Genomic DNA, 19,259 nt, shown 5'->3' with positions numbered 1-19,259 from the left:
TGGAACAAAGTAGTAGATGAACAAACAAGAATACTTGAATGTAATAGAATATGATTAAACCATAAAAATTAATGACTATGAGGGATCTAGAAATATGTGAAGATGTGCCCTACATGCTGAAAGGCAAAGAAAGCAAAATGAAGGAAACACATAAAAGAAAACTACAGATTAAATGCAAAGTTAAATCTTAGGTTTAGAGGATTAATGATACATAATTATATGGGGAAGGTCTAATGGGAGAGGAAATATTTGAGCTTAGAGGTATCTCTGTATAAAGAACTAAAGGTAAGAAGAAATTTTTTAAAGAAGATATAGGGAAGGAAGAGTGTTAGTGAAAACAAATTAGGGAAATATCTACTTGAAATCAAGATCTAATATTACATACAATGGGAAAACATTAGAGGCATTTACACTAAAAACATGTGAAAAATAGAAAAGGGTTATCCACCTTCAACATTGCTATTTGTCATAGGACATAAAAGGTTAAATTGGGGAGGGGTGAAGTCAAGATGGCAGAGTAAAAGCAGGGACTTGGCTTGAGCTCTCCCCCAAAGGCCTCCAAATACCTGCAAAAATTACTCTAACCAAAAAAATACTGAAGAAAATAACACCTTGAAAAATACAGTAACCCAAATGGCAAAAGAAGTCCAAAAAGCCAATGAGGAGAAGAATGCCTTGAAAAGCAGAATTGACCAAATGGAAAAGGATATCCAAAAACTCATTGAAGAAAATAATTCCTTCAAAATTAGAATGGAGCAAATGGAAGCTAATGACTTTATGAAAAATCAAGAAATAATAAAACAGAACCAAAAAGAATGAAAAAATAGAAGACAATGTGAAATTTTTCACTGTAAAAACCACTGACCTAGTATAGCAACAAGCACCCTGACACACATCCAGGATGACCTGCTGATAGATTCTTAGATCTGCTTTTCTAAGGAAAGCAACTAAAAAGGGGTCAACAATCTTCTTTAATTACATTCATCAACAGAGAAAATACAAACAGAGAAATAAAGACCAACAGACAGGGCTTCTAATTGTCTGACCACAAGCAATACATACATAACAGATTAACAGATCCAACTATCTGACCATTACATACATGCATAGTTACCAGAAAAAGAAGCACCAACATTTCTCATCTAGCACACAAACCTTCTTCCAGAGAGTAAGCCCCAAAGTAAAACTTCACCTCAGAGTGTGTGTATGTGTGTGTGTGTATATATATGTGTATATATATGTACATATATATGTATATATATGTATGTATATATGTATATATACATATATATACATATATGTACATATATACACACATATATGTGTGTATATATATGTGTATATATATGTATATGTGTATATATATGTATGTATATACCTACATTACATACACTTTTCAGAGATGGAGGGCATCATGACTGTCATGACCCAGTGCCTCATAAATTAACAAAAGGTGTGGGCCTCCCTATAAAACAAGCCTCCTCTAATCAAGCTTCCCTTAACAGGCTCTACCTGAGGCCTATTAATGGGGGGGGGGGGGGGGGGGGATGACACGATCTTTAACTAGAATTAGTCCTGGAAAATTGATCCAGGAGAGATAATTTTTCAAAAATTATTGGACTACCTGAAAGCCATGATCAAAAAAAGAGCCTAGATATCATCTTTCAAGAAATTACCAGGAAAAACTTTCCTGATATTCTAGAACCAGAGGGTAAAAGAGAAATTAAAAGAATCCTCCAATCACTTCTAGAAAAAAGATCCTAAAAGGAAAACTCCTAGGAATACTGTAGTCAAATTCCAGAGTTCATTCTCAGGTCAAGGAGAAACTATTGCAAGCAGCCAGAAAGAAACAACTCAAGTATTGTAGAAATACAATCAGGATAACACAAGATCTAGCAGCTTCTACATTAAGGTATCAGAGGGCTTGAAATATGATATTCCAGAGATCAGAGAAGCTAGGATTAAAACCAAGAATCATATACTCAGCAAAACTGAGGATAAACCTTTGGGGAAAAAAATGGACATTCAATGAAACAGGACTTTCAAGCATTCTTGATGAAAAGATCAGAGCTGAACAGAAAATTTTACTTTCAAATACAAGAATCAAGAAAAGCATGAAAAGGTAAATAGGAAAAGGAAATCATAAGGGATTTATTAAAGTTGAACTGTTTACATTTCTACCTGGAAACGATATTTGTAACTCATAAGACCTTTCTCAGCACTAAGGTAGTTGGAGGAAATAGATAGATAGATAGACAGACAGATAGATAGAGGGCTTAGAGTGAACTGAATATAAAGGGATGATATCTAAAAAAATAAAATTAAGGGGTGAGAGGAATATAGTAGGAGAAGGAGAAAGGGAGAGATAGAATGGGGTTAATTATCTCACATAAAAGAGGCAAGAAAAAGGTTTCACAATGGAGGAGAAGGCGGGGAGTGTGAGAAGAAATGAGTGAACCTTACTCTCATTGAATCTGGCTTATGGAGGGAATAACACACACACTCAGTTGGGTATCTTACCCTACAGGAAAGTAGGGGAGGAAGGGGATAAGGTAGGGGAATTGCAGAAAGCAGCACAGATTGGGGGAGGAGAGTAGTCAGAAGCAAAAACTTTTGAAAAGGGACAGGGTCAAAGGACAAAACAGAATAAGTGGGGGGTGGGATAAGATGGAGGAAAAAATAGTCTTTCACAGCATGACTATTACGGAAGGGTTTCGCATAACTACACATATGTAACCAATATTGAATTATTTGCCTTCTCAATGAGGGTGGGAGAGGAGGGAGGACAGGAGACAATTTGGAACTCAAAGTTTTAAAAACAAATGTTAAAAATTTCTTTCTACATGCAACTGGGAAATAAGATATACGGGCAATGGAGTACAGAAATCTATCTTGCCCTTCAAGAAGATAAAGGAGAAGGGGATAAGAGGAGGGGAAGATAAAAGAGAGGGCAGACTGGGGGAAGGGGTAATCAGAATCCATGCCATTTCACCGTGGGGATGGGGTGGGGGAAAGGAGAGATGGGAGAAAACTTAGAACTCGAAATCTTGTGGAAATGAATATTGAAAAAACTAAAAATAAGTAAATTAACTGATAAAAAAAGGAAAAATTAAAAGGTTAACTTATAACAAGGAGTAATCAGAGCTGTATTAGGATTGACAGTTCAGTTAAAGTATTGGCAATTAATTTGGAAAAAAAAAATGCACAAGTGGTTCCATTCCATCTCCTCTTCTCCAGCAAATGGCCCCCTCTATCATCCCTACTTCCTCCTGAATCTTCAATCTCTCCCTGTCTACTAGTTGTTTTCCTGTTGTGTACAAAACATACCTATACCTTTGCCATCTTAAAAAACTCTCACTTGATCCATCTATCTTTCATGGCTACCACTTTATATTTCTCTTCCCTTTTGTAGCTAAAATGCTCAAGACCTCCACTTCCTTTACTCTCACTCTTTCCCTAACTCTTTCCAGTCTGAGTTCCATCCTCATCATTCATCTAAAACTGCTTTCTCCAAAGTCACAAATGTTTTCCTAATTGCTATATTTAATAGCTTGCTTTCAATCTTCTTCCTCTTGACCTTTCTGCAGCCTTTGGTACTGTCAATCACCTTCTTTTCTTGATACTTCTCTCAAAGGTTTTATGATACTCCTCTCTCCCTGTTTTCTTTCTGTCTTTTTGACTGCTCTTTCTCAGCTCCTTTGCTGGATCTTCATCGAGGTCACATACACGAACAGCGAGTGAGTGTGCCCCAAGGCTCTGTCTAGGACCTTCTTTTCTTCTCCATCTATACTGTTTCACTTGGTGATCTCATCTGCTCCCCTGGTTTCAATTATCACCTCTATGCTGATGATGATTTTCAATTATCCAGATATAACCTTTTTTTGGATCTCCAGACTTGCATTTCCAAATTTCCACCTCAAACTGGATGTCCAGAAGACATCTTAAATGCAACAACAACATATACAACATGACTCCAAATGAACTTATTTATTCTTTCCCCACAAATCCACCCTCTTCCTAACTTTCCTATTATTGTCAAGGCCACCACTATTACCCTCATTGCCCAGGCTTGTAATGAGGTGTCATCTTCAGCTCCCCAACTGATTCCTTCTCATGTTCAGTTGTCAAGGCCAGTCAATTCTACTATCGTCTCAAGATCTTATGTACACATCTTCATCACCTCACTCTTCAACTATTGAAAACCTTTCTGGTTTTTCTCTTTGCCTTAAGTCTCTCCACAATCCATACCATCCTCCTCTCCACTGTCAAACTGAACTTCATAAAGTGTATGTCTGATCATGTTACACTGCCCTTTTCTCTCCTTCAATAAACTCCAGTGGCTCCTTATTGGTTCAGGGATCAAACACAAAATCTTGCATTAGGCTTTTAAAGTCTTTTATAACTCGACCCCTTCTTACACTTTACTCCCTTGCACGTACTCTAGAGTCCAAAGCTACTGGCCTCTTTGCTATTTTAAGACCAAGACAATTCACCTCCCTAATTAGTACATTTTCATTGGTTGTCTCCCTATGCCTGGAATTCTCCCTCATCACCTTGCTTCTTACCTTTCCTTGACTTCTTCAAGTCTCAGCTAAAATCCAACCTTCTGCAAGAAGTTTTCCCCAATATCTCTTAATTCTAGTGACTTCCTTTTGAGATTATCTCAGTTTATCCTGTCTGTATCTTGTTTGTACACACATTGTCTCCCCTTTTAGACTGTGAGATCCTTCTAAGCAAAGTCTGTTTTTGCCTTTCTTTGCATTGCCAGAACTTAGCACAGTGCCTGGCACATAGTAGACACTTAACAATAGTTGTTGACCTGAAATACAGTTGTAATTAACAGGCTGAATTAAAGAAAAATTAAAATGGAAGGAAAACATTGGCAATTAATAGATTAAATACTGGATAACATGACTGCACATGTAGGAAAAAAATCTAAGAAAATCAATCAAAAATTGAGGTAATAGATGACTGGAGAGATGGTAGAATACCAGAGAAAGCCATAAAAATTATCTGCATTTTTATATCACTGAAGAAAAACATGGAGAAACTGGAAAAGAGAGAAATGTAATTTATAACACTAACATGTAACTAATACTTAAGAGACACAAGCATGATTTATATAAAGACAGCTCTAACAATTTTGACAGAAATAAATAAATGGAGGCTCATGACCACTACCTCTAGGTCTAGGTCTAGCCAACAGAGCAAAAACTCAATACCTTCCAAATTAATCTGTAGATTTGACATAGAATAAATAACAAAATTGATATAGAACACAGAGGTAAGAATATTAAAGAAAACCATTTTAAAAATTGGTAACAGTGAACTTGTCTTTCCAGGACAGAAAAGATGCTATAAAACAAGAATTATCAAAACTACTAGTTACTAGCAAAATAGAGTAATGGGACAGAATGCAAAACCAGAATTAGAATCAAAACTAAATACAATAGGTTAGTGTTTAATAAAACATTGGGGAAACGAAATTTTCAATAAGAGTTGCACAGCTATCATGCCATTTATAAATGGAATGTGCAACACACTTCTCTCTCTGCATCTCCAACTATTCAACTATTTAAATTCTACTATTTCAGAATTAGAAAAAATCTCTGACAGCAATGGGACTTTGGCTTGGTCAGAATTTATAAAGCATCCATTTGTAACTATAAGTCATTCCTAAACTGTATGTTTAAAAAAAGAGGGAGGGGAACAATCTATTTATTCAACAAACATTAATTCAATGCCTTCTATGGACAAAGCAATTTGCTAGATTCTGAGGATACAAAAACAAAATGAAAAATGATCCCTATCCTTAAAGCACTTACATTCTAGCGTGTGTGTGTGCGTGTCTGTGTGTGTGTGTGTGTGTGTGTGTGTGTGTGTGTTGAAGTTTGAAGTAAAAGGGGAGTTGAAGAGGATAGGAAAAGGGGGAAGGGGAAGGCGAAATACAATATATACAGTAAGTGGAAGAAATTTTGAAGAAATTGACAACTTAATCTGACAAGTTAACTGGATCAAGAAAAGCTTCCCAGAGTAGGTTGCACCTGATTTTTGCCTTGCTAGGAGAAAGAAGATCTAAGCTTGAAAAACAGCAAGTAGGGCACTTTAGTTGGAATGTAGTATGTGTGAGGGGCAGTACAAATATAGTATAGATTAAACTGAAGGATTGCATTTTTTTTGTTGTGTCCTGAGCACTCCTCTCTTCTTTCCCCCAACATTCTTAGTCATCTCATCAGCACTGCATCAGATTGTGCATCATTGTATCTCACCTCACTTCATCAGATGCAATTATCATCAGACTCCCACATTTATATATCCAGCTAATTTTTCTCTAGAAATCAAGGCCTGCTGGCCAATGTTTGCTTGATATCTCAACCTGAATGCCCTGTGGACTTCTAAAATTCAGTATGTCTGAAACAAAATTCAGTACTTGTTGCCCATCTTCCCTTCTAATATCTTTATATCTGTTGAGGACATACTTCTAGTTACCAAAGTTTGTAGCTTGGGAGTCATCCTTGATTATCTCCACTTCCTCACTTCCTTTATTCAATCACTTGCCAAGTTTTTTTGTATTTTTACCTCTACAACATCTGTCATATTTGTGCTCTTATCTCCATTCACATAGCCTCCACATTAATTCTGACCCTCACCAACTCTCCCCAGGACTACTGTAACAGCTTCCTAATTTCCTTCTTTCAGTCTCCTCCTTTTCTGATCTATCCTCTACACCACTGACAAATTGCTATTCCTATAATTAAACATCTAATCATGTTAGTGCCCTACTCAAAAATCTTCAGCAGCTCCCTATTATCTCTAAGATAAAATCCAAACTTCTTAGCTTGGCACTCAAAGCCCTTTAAAATGTGGCACCTGTCTTCCTTTGAAACAAAATTCATATTCCTTCTCTTCCCACATTCTTATATCCAGTCAAAATGACTCAGTATCACACTCCCTTTAACATGATATTCCATCTCTCACATCTGTGCCTTTCCATAAGTGATCCCTTATATCTAAAATGAATTTCTTCCTCTCTTGACCTTACAGACTTGCTTCTTTCAAAACATATCTTGGGTACTTTCTGCTAAAGAAGATCTTTCCTGATCTCCCTTTAGCATTCTCCTTAAAATTATTTTGTATATATTTAGTATTTACTTGTTTACTTATTTGTTGTATCCCTCCTTTAAGGCTGAGATGATCAGGTTGTCTTTGTTTCCTCATCATCTAGTACAGTACCTTGCAGATGGTGGATATAATAAAACTGTGTTTGAACTAACTGAATTTAGAACCTAGAGACAAGAAGATAGTCTATGATTTGTAAAGTAACACACCTCCAAAGCAAACAATAATATAATGCAGCAATGTAAAACTCAATTTGGTACCTCAATTTTTAAAAGCAAAAATGAATGCTATTATACTTAACATTACATGCAAATTCCTCCTCTCCCTCCCTACAAAAATTATAACCTCTGACTAACTCCCCATCAGCATAAGTTAACAAAGAAGTAACAATTCTGCTGAAAATAAAACAAGTTAAATTGATGGAACCATAACATCCATCTTCTTCTAACCTCAAATAACACTTGTCTTAATTACGCTCATATTCAATTCTGCTCTACAGTCATTGCATAGTATTACGTTTATGTATGTGTTGAATTCCTCCAGTTAGGTTCTATGGAGGGCTGGGACAATGTCTTAAATAACTTTGGGTTTAGCTGCGACTTGCACGTAACAAATAAGTGAACCATGAGCAAGGCTCACAATGACAGTTGCATTTCAAATAAATCTTATACATTCAGTAGGACTTTGTAAGTCTGTAGGGTGTTTTATTTTAGGGCAAAGTCAAGTAAAAATTGGGAGAGTCTTCACTCCTTTAATTGATGAAACTCCTTCCCTCCTCATCTCTGCCTCCTGGTTTTCCTGGCTTCCCTCAAGTCTCAGCTAAAGTCCCACCTTCTACAAGAAGCCTTTAACCATTCCCCTGAATGGTAGTGCCTTGCCTCTTCAATTTATCCTCTATCTTGTTTGCATATTGTCTTCCCCCATTAAACTGTGAACTCCTTGAACATAAGTTTTTGCCTGGTTTTGCCTTTCTTTGGTATTCCCACACCTTCTCAGCACAGTGCCTAGCATATAGTAAGTACTTAATAAATGCTAAGTGACTGATGGGACACCAAATTGTTTCTATGGGCAGGAAAGGAGACATAGTAATTTGCATCTTAGGAGGGAGTGCCCAGCTGATGAGTACAGAAACCCATCTAGATCCCATGTAAGATCTGAAGAGGTGTTTGAACTGCAGATTTTAAGGGGTTTGAAGAAAGTTAAGGGAGGAATTAATTATAACAGGTCCCTTCAAGTAGATGCAAAGCACTTTTTAAAAAATGTATCCATTTATTAGATACAGGCTAAAGAAGAGATCAGCTACAAAGTCCTTTCTTTCAAGTGGTTTGGGGTAGGGTTAAGTGACTTTTACTCTGACATTCCCAGTATTTTCCCCAGACTCTACATATTTTTACTTTTTGGTCTGAGAGTAGAGAGTGGGTTAGGTGAAAATCGTTACGTTTAAAGTCTGGAAGGATGATTAGGAAATGATGGGTAATTACTATTTAATGGTAGAACTAAGGGCTTCCCCTCCCCCTACTTAACTTTTCAGCCTATAGTTACCATCCCATCAGTGAAAGAGGGGAAGAAGAGGGGTGTAACATACCTAAAGTCATGTCTGTTTCCCAATCAGTCTAGCTTTGCTAAGGAATCTAATAAGCCCTATAAATACACACCTGAGATTCCATCAAAACTCGAGTCTATAAAATCAGATTTTACATGACTCTCTACAGAGTATTCATGTTGAGCTCCCTCACATTGTTGTTCCATCTGATGCACCTGTCTCACTTTGAGTAACTGGAATTCGAAATTTACACTCCACCAACCCGGACTCCCCTTTTGGGGGAGGCGATTTTCGAACTTCAAAGATCTGCTATGTTTAGGTGCACCGTATACACCAAGTGTTTACTGATGGCCACAAAGGGTGTTCCTCTCGGCTTAACGCTCTTCCTCATCCGAGTACAACACACAGACACAGACACAGACACTCTCTCTCTCTCTCTCTCTCTCTCTCTCTCTCTCTCTCTCTCTCTCTCTCTCTCTCTCTCTCTCTCTCGGAGGCCTAAAAAGAACAGAAGTCTGGAGGGGGAATCCGGAGTTTTCCAAAAGGAGCCAGTGTCTTCCACAGCCCACTAGGGATGCTTGGCCATTATTCCACTGGCCATTTATTAACCGCAACCTTTTATTCCGGCGCTACCCGCTAAGTTCTTGGCCACAAACAACAACAACTCACCCGCCCCAGAAAGAGACGACCGATTCAAGGAGGGGGGCAACTGAGGCTTGGGGATATTTCACCCAGCCGGGTCCAAATACTCCAGGAGGCGAAGCCGAGAACGTTTCTCCTGGCTCGGGAGCCAGCCGGGGCGCTCAGGTTATTGTCCTCGTCGCCTTCGTCCTCCCCCTCCCCGCCCCGCAGGTGGAGAGGGGGGATGGCCCGGAGCCCTCTCTCCCTTCGGGAAGGACCAGGGCGGGGACACTCGCACAGGTTGCCCCCGCCAAGGCCGGAGCAGGAGGGCAGGGCGGGCTCCGGGGCGAGGGCACGCATCCCCCCCGGAGGGAGCCCGCTCGGCGCCCCCATCCCGCAGCTCCAGCTCGTCTCCCGGACCGGGCTCGGAGCGCTTTTGTTTGGACCGCGGCGAGCCCAGCGATCCCGGAGGAGGAGGAGGGGGCGGCGAACCCACAGTCCCCGCAGCCCCGCGCCGGGCTCGCCTCGGCACCTTCTCGGTCCCGTTCCTTTCTCCCTCCCCTCTCCCACCAAGCGGGGCTGGGGAGATCCTCCCCTCCGCGCTCACCTCAGACCCTCGGCGGTCCTCCTCCTCCTCGTCGTGGTCGTCCTCGTCGCTGTTGTCTCCGGGAGCCCGAGCGGCGGAGGCGGCGGAGGCGGCGGAGGCAGCTCCTCCTTCAGGTAAACGGCTCGGCGGAGGGCCCGCCCGCCCGCCGGCCCGCCCGTCCGCACGCGCGGCCCCCTCCTTCGCTCTCCGGCGCGCGCTCCTCGCCCCCCCGCCTCCCCCGACCCCAGCCAATCCCGAGCCTGCGCGAGCTCCCGGGCCTCGGAGCGCCGGGCGCGAGGGCGCGCACGCAGGCGGGGAGGGGGGCACGCACGCTCCGCCCGCGAGCGAGGGAGCTGGGCTGACCCGTTGGGAGCTCCCTGGTGCGCCCCGGGCGTCGGTCCCCTTTGCCCAGCTTGTGTCCCCGAGGCTAGTATTTTCATCACTTTGCCAAAGCCATCCCTGGTGCGCTTGTCGGGGCTCCTGACGAGGAGAACCTCGCTCATCCCAAACTCCCCCCCATTAAAAAATTGGAGTTGTAGGTTCAACAGATCTAGGACTGAAAGAGACCGGGTGGCCATCTGGTCCGTTCCTGTCTTTTTAGAAAGAGGAAACTGAGGCCGAGGGGTTAAGTGACGACTCAAGTCACACCACTAATGAATATTCCGAGAGAGACCTCTATTCCCTTTTACCAGTGATCATACCTTAGACCTGCTTCTGCTGCCCTTGCACAAAGGCCCTGTTAGGGTAGCATAATATAGCTTTAGATTGAATTCAATGAACACTGATGAAGTGCCTTCTAGGTATGGAAAAGGGATACAAACAGAGGTAAAAGATAGTTTACAATCCAGCTGGAAGAGACTTTAGGGCTTGTCTAATTCCACGAGAGTGAGTCCCAGAGAGGAGTGATTTACCCAAGTGACAGCTCAGATCTGAGCTCCGATTCTAACTCAGATCCAAAAAGATATGGGTTCCTTACTTCCAGCATTGGGTGTAGAATCAGAGGACCTGGGTTTAAATATCAACCTTGACTTGAAGGGGAATGGGGAATGGCACAGGGGAAACAGGATCCAATAAAAGGTTAGGAGAAGTGACATATTCAAGGAAACAGATATGTTTGTTGAATTGAATTGAGTTCCACCAGAGACAGAGTGACATTCTTGTTATTACACCACCAACATAATACCCTCTTATAAAAGGAAATTTGTGGTTTTAAAAGCCTGGGCGGGGAGCATCAGAGTGAGCTCTCTGCAAGTTGGAAGCTGTTAATGGACTAATAGAATTTTAGATCTGGAAAAGTCTCAAAGATTATCTAATTCATTCTCCTCCTTTTACAGATGAGGAAGCAAGCTTAGATTAGGTGAAGTTTTCTCCACGGTCACGTGGCTAGTTCTTTATAAAACAGGGACCTTATTTTCCAGGTAAACATTATAATATAGTAACTTCAAGCTCAACTCCTACCAATGGTGTGACAGCAAAAAAATTTTTTTGGAGGGCTATTGTATGAAAAAGGGATCTGCTAGAGAGGATGAAACTAAGCAATCAATTGAAGTTCTAGAGCAGCATATTTAGGCATATATAAAGAAAAACATCCCAAAAATAGAATGAATCACTTCATGAAAAGATGAGTTTGCTAACCGTCACTATATTGTTCATTAAGCATTTATTAAATACCTACTAAGATCTGGATACTGCAGTAGGTACTGGGGATAGTAAGAAAGCCTCTGCCCTTAAGGAGTGTACCTTCTGTCAGGGAAACAACATATACACATATAAATAAATACAAAATGAATGCATAGTGAATATAAATTAATTTGGGAGACACCAGCAATGAGAGGAAACAGGAAAGGGTGTAAAAGATTGTAGAACTTTAAAGGAAACCAGGGATTCTTAGAAGCAGAGATAAACATCTCTATGAGATGGGTATAGTAGTAGAGATTAACTACTTAGATACAGCCTAGATGTCGTCCAAAATTCCTCCCAATTTTGTGATTCTATATGGTAGAAAGAACACTGGATTTGAAGTCCAATGGCCTGGATAGACATACTGGCTCTGCTGGTTATATGACCATGGGCAAATAATCCTTTGGCATTCAGTTTCCTCATCTATAAAAAGAAGGGAGTTATGGAGTTAAATGATGGTGCCATCTAAGGTACCTTCTAGAATCCTACAATTCTCTTCCATTAGCTCATTTTATTCCCCCTACCACACAATCTCCTGAATTATTCAGTGGTCCTCCAGCTACTCTATAAACCTCTTTTTTTGTGTATCTCTTCACTCTGGACTGGATCCCATCTATTTTCTTTCCATATCTCCTTTTTCACATGCCTTTCCCAGCTTCAACTCTTAAGAGATCAAGTGACTGGAAATGTCATCATTAGAATAGCAAGGACCAAATGCCAACCATCAGCAGTGGCTGATGGAATGAACAATTTTGTAACATTTAGCATGTCCAAGATACATCATAATTTTGAGTTGCATCTTCATACCATTCATACTATCTTATTCATATTTGCATCCATGTATATAAATTACAGAACAGTACATTCTTAACTTCTCTGAAACTTAGTTTCACCATCTATAAAGTGGAGCTACAATTGCACTGTTTACCTCGGGTTGTTATGAGGACGATGGTCTGTGAACCTTTAAGCGCTATATTATTTTAGGACAGACAGAAAAGGAACAAGAAAAACTATTCCATTCCTTCCTTCCTTCCTCCCTCTCTCCTTTCCTTCCTTCCTTCCTTCCTCCCTCCCTCCGTCCCTCCCTCCCTCCCTCCCTTCCTTCCTTCCTTCCTTCCATTTTTAGTCCCTTTTACACTTGCCCCTTAATGAGAGGAGGAAACTCCTTCTACTGAGATAGATTTGCATCTTCTCTGCAATGTACATATATAGCCTTAGAGAGTTCCCTATACCAATGAAATCTTAAGTCCAGTCCCTTTCCCTTTGAGAGAGGTCTTTTGTGTAGTTCTGAACCCCAGTACTTTGGAACCAGATTTTAAGAAAGCCCATCTTTTAAAACAATTCTTGTGAAGGCATGCCATCTGCCGGTTTCCTGAGGAATCTGTCAGTCAGCTTGACTCCTAAAACCTAGGAAACCTGAGCTGAGAAGCTTTTGTGCGTGACAATTCTCCCCAAATCTTTTTTTTTAAGTCTTGAACCCGCCCACTTCCTGTTACAGGTGCAGTGCTTGTGTTAAATTAGAAGCTTGTTCTTTTTATTTCTGCCACCTTCTCCTGTTTGGCCACTCTCAAAGCATGGAAAAATGGAATTTTCATTTGGGAACTCCTGTGTGACTACGTTAGGCATGCTCAGTGGCAAGTGTATTAGAGAAAGCTGTTAGGAGTTCCTCCCTTCGTTCTCTCTATAGACTGCGAGTACAATCTCCCGCTTCACAGACCCTCACCACCCATGGTTTGTTGTTGATTCACTTTCCCCTTCCATTCTCCCATGTCCAGTTAAGGTTTCAGCCCTCCTAGATTTCATGGCCAATCAAGAAGCCACACACTGTTGCCTAAGAGATGTACGATGCCCGAGACCGAGTTTGTGGGCTGCGATTGGACTAGAGGAAGCTGGGACTGGTGGGAGCTGGGAGAAGAAAAGGCTGCTTTTGTGCCGCTATGGTAACTGGAGATTTTCCAGTTTGAGGCCTGGAGCGGGGACCTGCTGCTGCTGCTCTTACAGCTGAATGAGGTGAGCCCCGAGTAATCAATACATTAAAAAAAAGGCAGACTGTCTTTTAGGGGCTGCATACTTTGTGCCTTCCCCACATTTACAACAACCCTTATGAGTCCTCTGCAGCAGGACACTGTGCCCTCTTCATTTCAGGTTCAATTAGAATCATAGATTTTTCGAGCTGGGAACAACCTTAGAAGTCATCTAGTTCAATTCCTTCCTTTTACAACTTGGGAAACTGAGGCCCGGATAGAGTATGTGATTGGCCCAAGGTCATACAGTTTGGTTAGAGAGAGAGCTGGGACTAGATCATCAATGGATATGTATTTGTTGGTTAGGCGTTATATTTTTAGCACTGTATAATTACTCTATATTTTAGTCCTTGTCCCATTTTTTAAAACTGGAATGTATAAGGTCTTCTGTTTGAGCCAGTGTAGATACTCTATTACCGTTGTTAGCAGAAGTTCTACCTTTTCCCTGGTAATAAGAATAATAGCTAGCATTTATATAGCTTTAAGGTTTGCAAAACACTTCACATATGTTGTCTTGTTTGGTTCACATATGTTATGAGCATCAACAATGGTGATCAGAGGGCAGCTCTGATTCTCAAAGCTAAAATATGGTAATCTTAGGTACAATCTTTATACCAAACCTCAAATGTTCTGCCTTCTCATCTTCCAATATTTTCAGTAATATTTTATATTTCACAAAGCTACTTATTCTTGTGCACACCAACCAGGGATGTATCTCCTAAATGGGTGTAGACCAGGGAACTGTATATTGATTTTCCTTTTCTCTTTTTCACCCTCCTCCCCAGCCCCATCTCTGACCTTATACTTTTTATCTAAATGAACTGGGGGGAGGGGAGAAGTCTAGAGAGGCAACAGCCTCAAGACTGAAGAACATGCATGTGTTTGGGAGGGGACAATGTTCTCACATGCTTTGTCTTGGAATAGGTGTGGGTGTATTTTATGGGCTATTGTGTGTATGCAAATTTGGGACTTTTTTTTTTTATTGCTGGCTAGCAAAGCTACATCCCTTTCTACTATTCCCTGCCCCGTTTTCAGTCATTGCAATATATGAACAGCTCTCCAAAACTACAGAGCCCTGGATAATCGCTTCAATTTGTCATACATGTGTTCTTGATTAGTTTCTGAGGGAATATCTGAAATGTCAGTCTCTAAAGCTGGGGGTTCGTAAGGTGCATGATTACAGAGCCATAGAAAAAGTGCACAGCCTGCATTAGGACAAAAACTGAAGGAAGAGCTTGAAGTTTGCCAATCTATTTAACCTCCCTGAACCTCTAATAGCAAGGAGGTGAGATTCTGCCTCTTCTTCTAGTCCTTCCCTCTCAGTCTCTTTGCTTGTCTTTGTTCTTTTCATTCTTTGTGCATTTTTTCTTCTCACTTTCACTCTTTGTTTTCTTTTGTCTTTTCATACTTTTTGTCTCTTATGTCACCTCTTCTTTGAGTTCTGTTTTCCCTTTTCTCTCTCCTTCTCCCCTTTCTTTGCCTTCTCTTGTTTTTTTATTCTATTTTCTTTCCCCTGCTCATGGCCCTTTGTTCCTTGCTCTGCTGTCCCATATGGTAGAGCAGGTACCTCGTGGGACCAGCTCACCAGGCAACTGTCCAAACAGCCTGAGCTAATAGGAATAGTACTAAGATGGTAGATATAAGAGTGTTAGAAGACACATCTAGGAAAGTTGTATCTGGGATTTTTTTCTATGATACATATTATTTTGATACAGCAAACAACAGCTCCCCCCATTTACAAGCTACCCTCAAAGTGCTTTTTCCCAAACAGTTAAGCAAGACACCATAAGAATAGCTGGAACTGATAAATTCATATAATCTTACATTTTTGCAGTTCACCAGTTGTTAAAAATCAGTCAATCAACAAGCATTTAAGTGACTGTTATATGCCAGGCTCTGTCCTAAGTGTTGGGGGTACAAAGAGAGTTCCTACCCTCAAGGATCTTACATTCTACTAGGGGAAATACTATATAAACAGAAAATTAAATAGTGTGTATGTGTGTGCATATATACACTAAAGCACAGAGTCATTTGGAGGGAGGGAACACTAGCAGCTAGGAGGGTCAAGAGAAGCCTCATATAGAATGTGATAAACCTGAGCTAAACTCTGAAGGAAGCTAAGGATTCTGTGAGACAAAGATGAATAGGGAATGCATTCCAAGTATGAGGGATAGCCAGTGTAAATACAGAGGCTAGAAATAGAATGCTGTGTATGCAGAACAAGTACTCAGGTGTGGCTTGAAGAGAGAGTGTATTCGGAGGAGTAATAAGCCTGGGAAGATAAACTGGAGTCAGATTATGAATAATTTTAAAAGTCTGAGAAGTTTGTATTTAATCTTAAAGGCAATAGGGAGCCATTGCAGCTTCTTGAGCAGTACCCTGATTTACTTACATGTGTGCTTTAGGAATATAAATGTGATACCTGCGTGGAGGGAAAGGAACCTGGAGGCTAGAAAACCATTAACTCAATGTGTGAATGCAGAAAAGGGAGTAGATAGAAGCTATATTGAGGAGAAAAAGCCAACAAGACTTGAAAATTGGATGTGAGGAATAAAGGATAGTGCAGAGTTGAAAATGATTCTGAACTTTCAAACTTGGGTCACTGGAAGGATGGTGGTATCCTCAACTAAAATAAGGAAGTTGAGAAGGTGGTTAAATTTTGAGGGAGATAATGAATTTGGGATAGGTAAGAGGCACAGTATATAGAGTACAGGGCCTGAAGTCAGGAAAACTTCTCTCCTTGAGTTCAAATCTAGCCTCAGACTAACTGTGTAACCCTAGGTAAGCCAATTAACCCTGTTTGCCTCAATTTCCTCATCTGTAAAATGAGCTAGAGAAGGAAATACCAAACCACTCCAGTATCTTTGCCAAGAAATACCCAAAAGGGGTCATGAAGAGTCAGACACAACTGAAAGATGACTAAACAACAACTTTTTTTAAAAAAATGAGTTCTGTTTTGTATATGTTAAATTTCAGATCTTCACAGGATACCATGGGAAATGTACAATAGACAGTTTGTTAATATGAGAAAAGAGAGAAGCAAAGGAAGAGTATTATTTTAACTTTAAAAAGTTAATGCTAATGATTTACATTGTATTTGACTTGATTTTTGTTGCCAGTTAATGTTATTTTCATTTAAATAATATGTAGTCATTGTGTATATATATTCTTTTAGCTCTGCTTTCTTTACTCTGTATTACTTTATACAAGTCTTATTTATTTGAAGTATTATTTCTTATTTCTTTGAAGTACTAGAGCCAGAGTTTTTATGGCTAGTTTTTGGACTTGCTAAAGAGGGTATTCTTGCTTTATATAGGGGTTGGTTTAGATTACCCTTATGGCTCCTTCCAGCTCTAAGCTGCTTTGCTTTTGGTCTTTCAATGATTTGAAGAAAACTTCACCCCTTGCATTCTTCTAGCTAAGTACCTGTGGCTCCCTAGATCATAGCAAAAATGTAGGTTGCATTGAGAATTTTACTACTAATACACTAACCTATTTATCATCCCTTGTAAGTGGTTCTACTTTGCCCTTTTAAAAGGCTAAATAATTTATGGGGTATTAAAAAGTCAACATTTGCTCCATTGGTCATAATTATTATTCCTTGCTGGCAGACTAGAGTAGGACCACAGGATCTAAGTCAACGAGGGACTTTAGAGATAATCTAGCCCAATACTCTCATTTAACAAATAACCCTGGTGTCAAAGCATTTCTTCTGACATAAGGATCCAGGATTGGTTTAAAGGATACCTCTGACAAAATCTCTCTGATTTATGCTTTGTACATGGGAACCCTGGGAACTTGAAAATATTTGGTTCATCTTGAAAACTCCATATATTTTACTTCGACTTAAGGAAATTTGGGTAACTTCATCATCTGGTTTATTTTGCCTTCCTTGCTAGCATGCAGGCAAACAAAAGTGTTAAGTAGAGAAAAATTTTTATTTGTGTAACAAAAATAGGGGGAAATGATGTCCAAATCCATAGACATTCAACAAAATTGCCTTCCTTCTTCCCCCAAATTTGTAGTACTTTATTTTGTGGTCAATTGAGAATAATCTTCCCACATTTTAGGACCCTACACAGTCCACATAGCTCACAACACTAGCAGAGGATGCTTCATGACCATGAGCCTTGTACCACCCCAATGTTAGATACCATTTAGTTCTCTGGTTCTCTTTTAGTGCTCCTTTACTCCACTGTTGGCTTAATGGTGCCAGCTCTTTCCTCCAGGACCAGCATGAGCGTGCACACAGAAGTCTTTACCATAAGCTTTTCTCTAGGTCTTTGTGTAGGCTTTCTGTATTTATGCCATGAGGCAACTAGAAGGCTCAGTGGACAGACTGCCAGGACTGGAGTCAGAAAGATCTAAGTTCAAATTCAGCCTTAGACACTAACTGTGTGACCTTGGGCAAGTTACTTAACCCTATTTGCCTCAGTTTCCTCATCTGTAAAATGAGCTGGAGAAAGAAATGGTAATCCACTCTAATGTTTTTGCCAAGAAAACCCCAAATGTGGCCACAGAGTCAGATATGACTGAAATAACTGAAGAATAACAAAAAAAAGTATGTTTTGATCTGCATTCAGATTTTATCAGTTCTTTCTCTGGAGGTAGATAAAATTTTTCATCATATGTCCTTTGGAATTATCTTGAATCACTGTATTCCTGAGAATAACTGTCATCCATAGCTGATCATCATTACAACATTGCTATTACCTTGTACAGTGTTCTTGTGGTTCACTTTGCATCATTTCATATAAGTCTTCCAGATTTTTCTAAAATAATCCCACTCAACATTTCCTATTGCACAATAGTATTCCATCACAATTATATACCACAACTTATTCAGCCTTTTCCCAATTGATGGGCATCTGCTCAATTTCCAATTCTTTGCCACCACAAAAAGAACTGCTATAAATACTTTTGTACATATAGGTCCTTTTCCTTTTTTTTTCTTGTTTTGATCTCTTTGGTATATAGACCTACTAGTGGTATTTCTGGGTCAAAGGGTATGTATGGCTTTATAGCCCTTTGGGCATAGTTCCAAATTGTTCTCCAGAATGGTTGGATCAGTTTACAATTCCACCAATAGTGCATTAGTGTCCCAGTTTTTCCACACCCCCTCTAATATTTTTCATTTTTCCTGTTCTGTCATATTAGCCAATATGATAGGCATGAAGTGGTACCTCAGTTATTTCAATTTTCATTTCTCTAATTAATGGTGATTTAGAGCATTTTTTCATGTGACTATAGATAGCTTTGATTTCTTCTGAAAACTATTTATGTCCTTTGAGCATTTATCAATTGGGGAATGATTTGCATTCCTATAAATTTGACTCATTTCTCTATTTATATGAAAATTCTCTTTATCAGGGAAACTTACTATAAAATTTTTTTCTCGGTTTCTTATTTTCCTTCTGATCTTGGCTATATTGGTTTTTTGGTGTAAAAACTTTTAAATTTAATGTAACCAAAATTATCCATTCTATACTCTGTAATGCTTTCCATCTCTGATCAGAAGTTCTTCCCTTATCCATAGATCTGGCAGGAAAAATATTCCATGCTCCCCTAATTTGTTTATGATATCACCCTTCATGTTTAAATCATGTACCCATTTTGACCTTATCTTGGTAGATGGTGTGAGATTTTGGTCCATACATGGTTTCTGCCAAACTGTTTTTCAATTTTC

General features: G+C 39.9%; 2 protein-coding genes across 4 annotated transcripts in view; one reads left to right on the top strand and one right to left on the bottom strand.

Moving 5' to 3' along the window:
• The window catches only part of FZD3 (frizzled class receptor 3), an 80,012-nt gene extending 69,987 nt beyond the window's left edge, over nt 1–10,025 (bottom strand). Inside the window, exon 1 of the mRNA XM_072634809.1 lies at nt 9,891–10,025. The gene's annotated coding sequence lies outside the window, so the exon portion shown is untranslated. The remainder of the gene's footprint in view (nt 1–9,890) is intronic.
• Nucleotides 10,026–13,058: 3,033 nt separating this feature from the next.
• The window catches only part of FBXO16 (F-box protein 16), a 71,818-nt gene continuing 65,617 nt past the window's right edge, over nt 13,059–19,259 (top strand). For 2 of the 3 annotated variants that reach the window (XM_072634806.1, XM_072634807.1), the window contains exon 1: nt 13,059–13,559. In XM_072634806.1, coding sequence (XP_072490907.1) covers nt 13,555–13,559 — 5 coding nt within the window. In that variant the 5' untranslated portion in view covers nt 13,059–13,554. The remainder of the gene's footprint in view (nt 13,560–19,259) is intronic. The other variant, XM_072634808.1, reaches the window with a different exon arrangement.

This window comes from Notamacropus eugenii, chromosome 1 (genome assembly GCF_028372415.1).
Source record: "Notamacropus eugenii isolate mMacEug1 chromosome 1, mMacEug1.pri_v2, whole genome shotgun sequence".
NCBI classification, from domain to species: domain Eukaryota; kingdom Metazoa; phylum Chordata; class Mammalia; order Diprotodontia; family Macropodidae; genus Notamacropus; species Notamacropus eugenii.
This window is presented reverse-complemented; position numbering and strand designations above follow the sequence as displayed.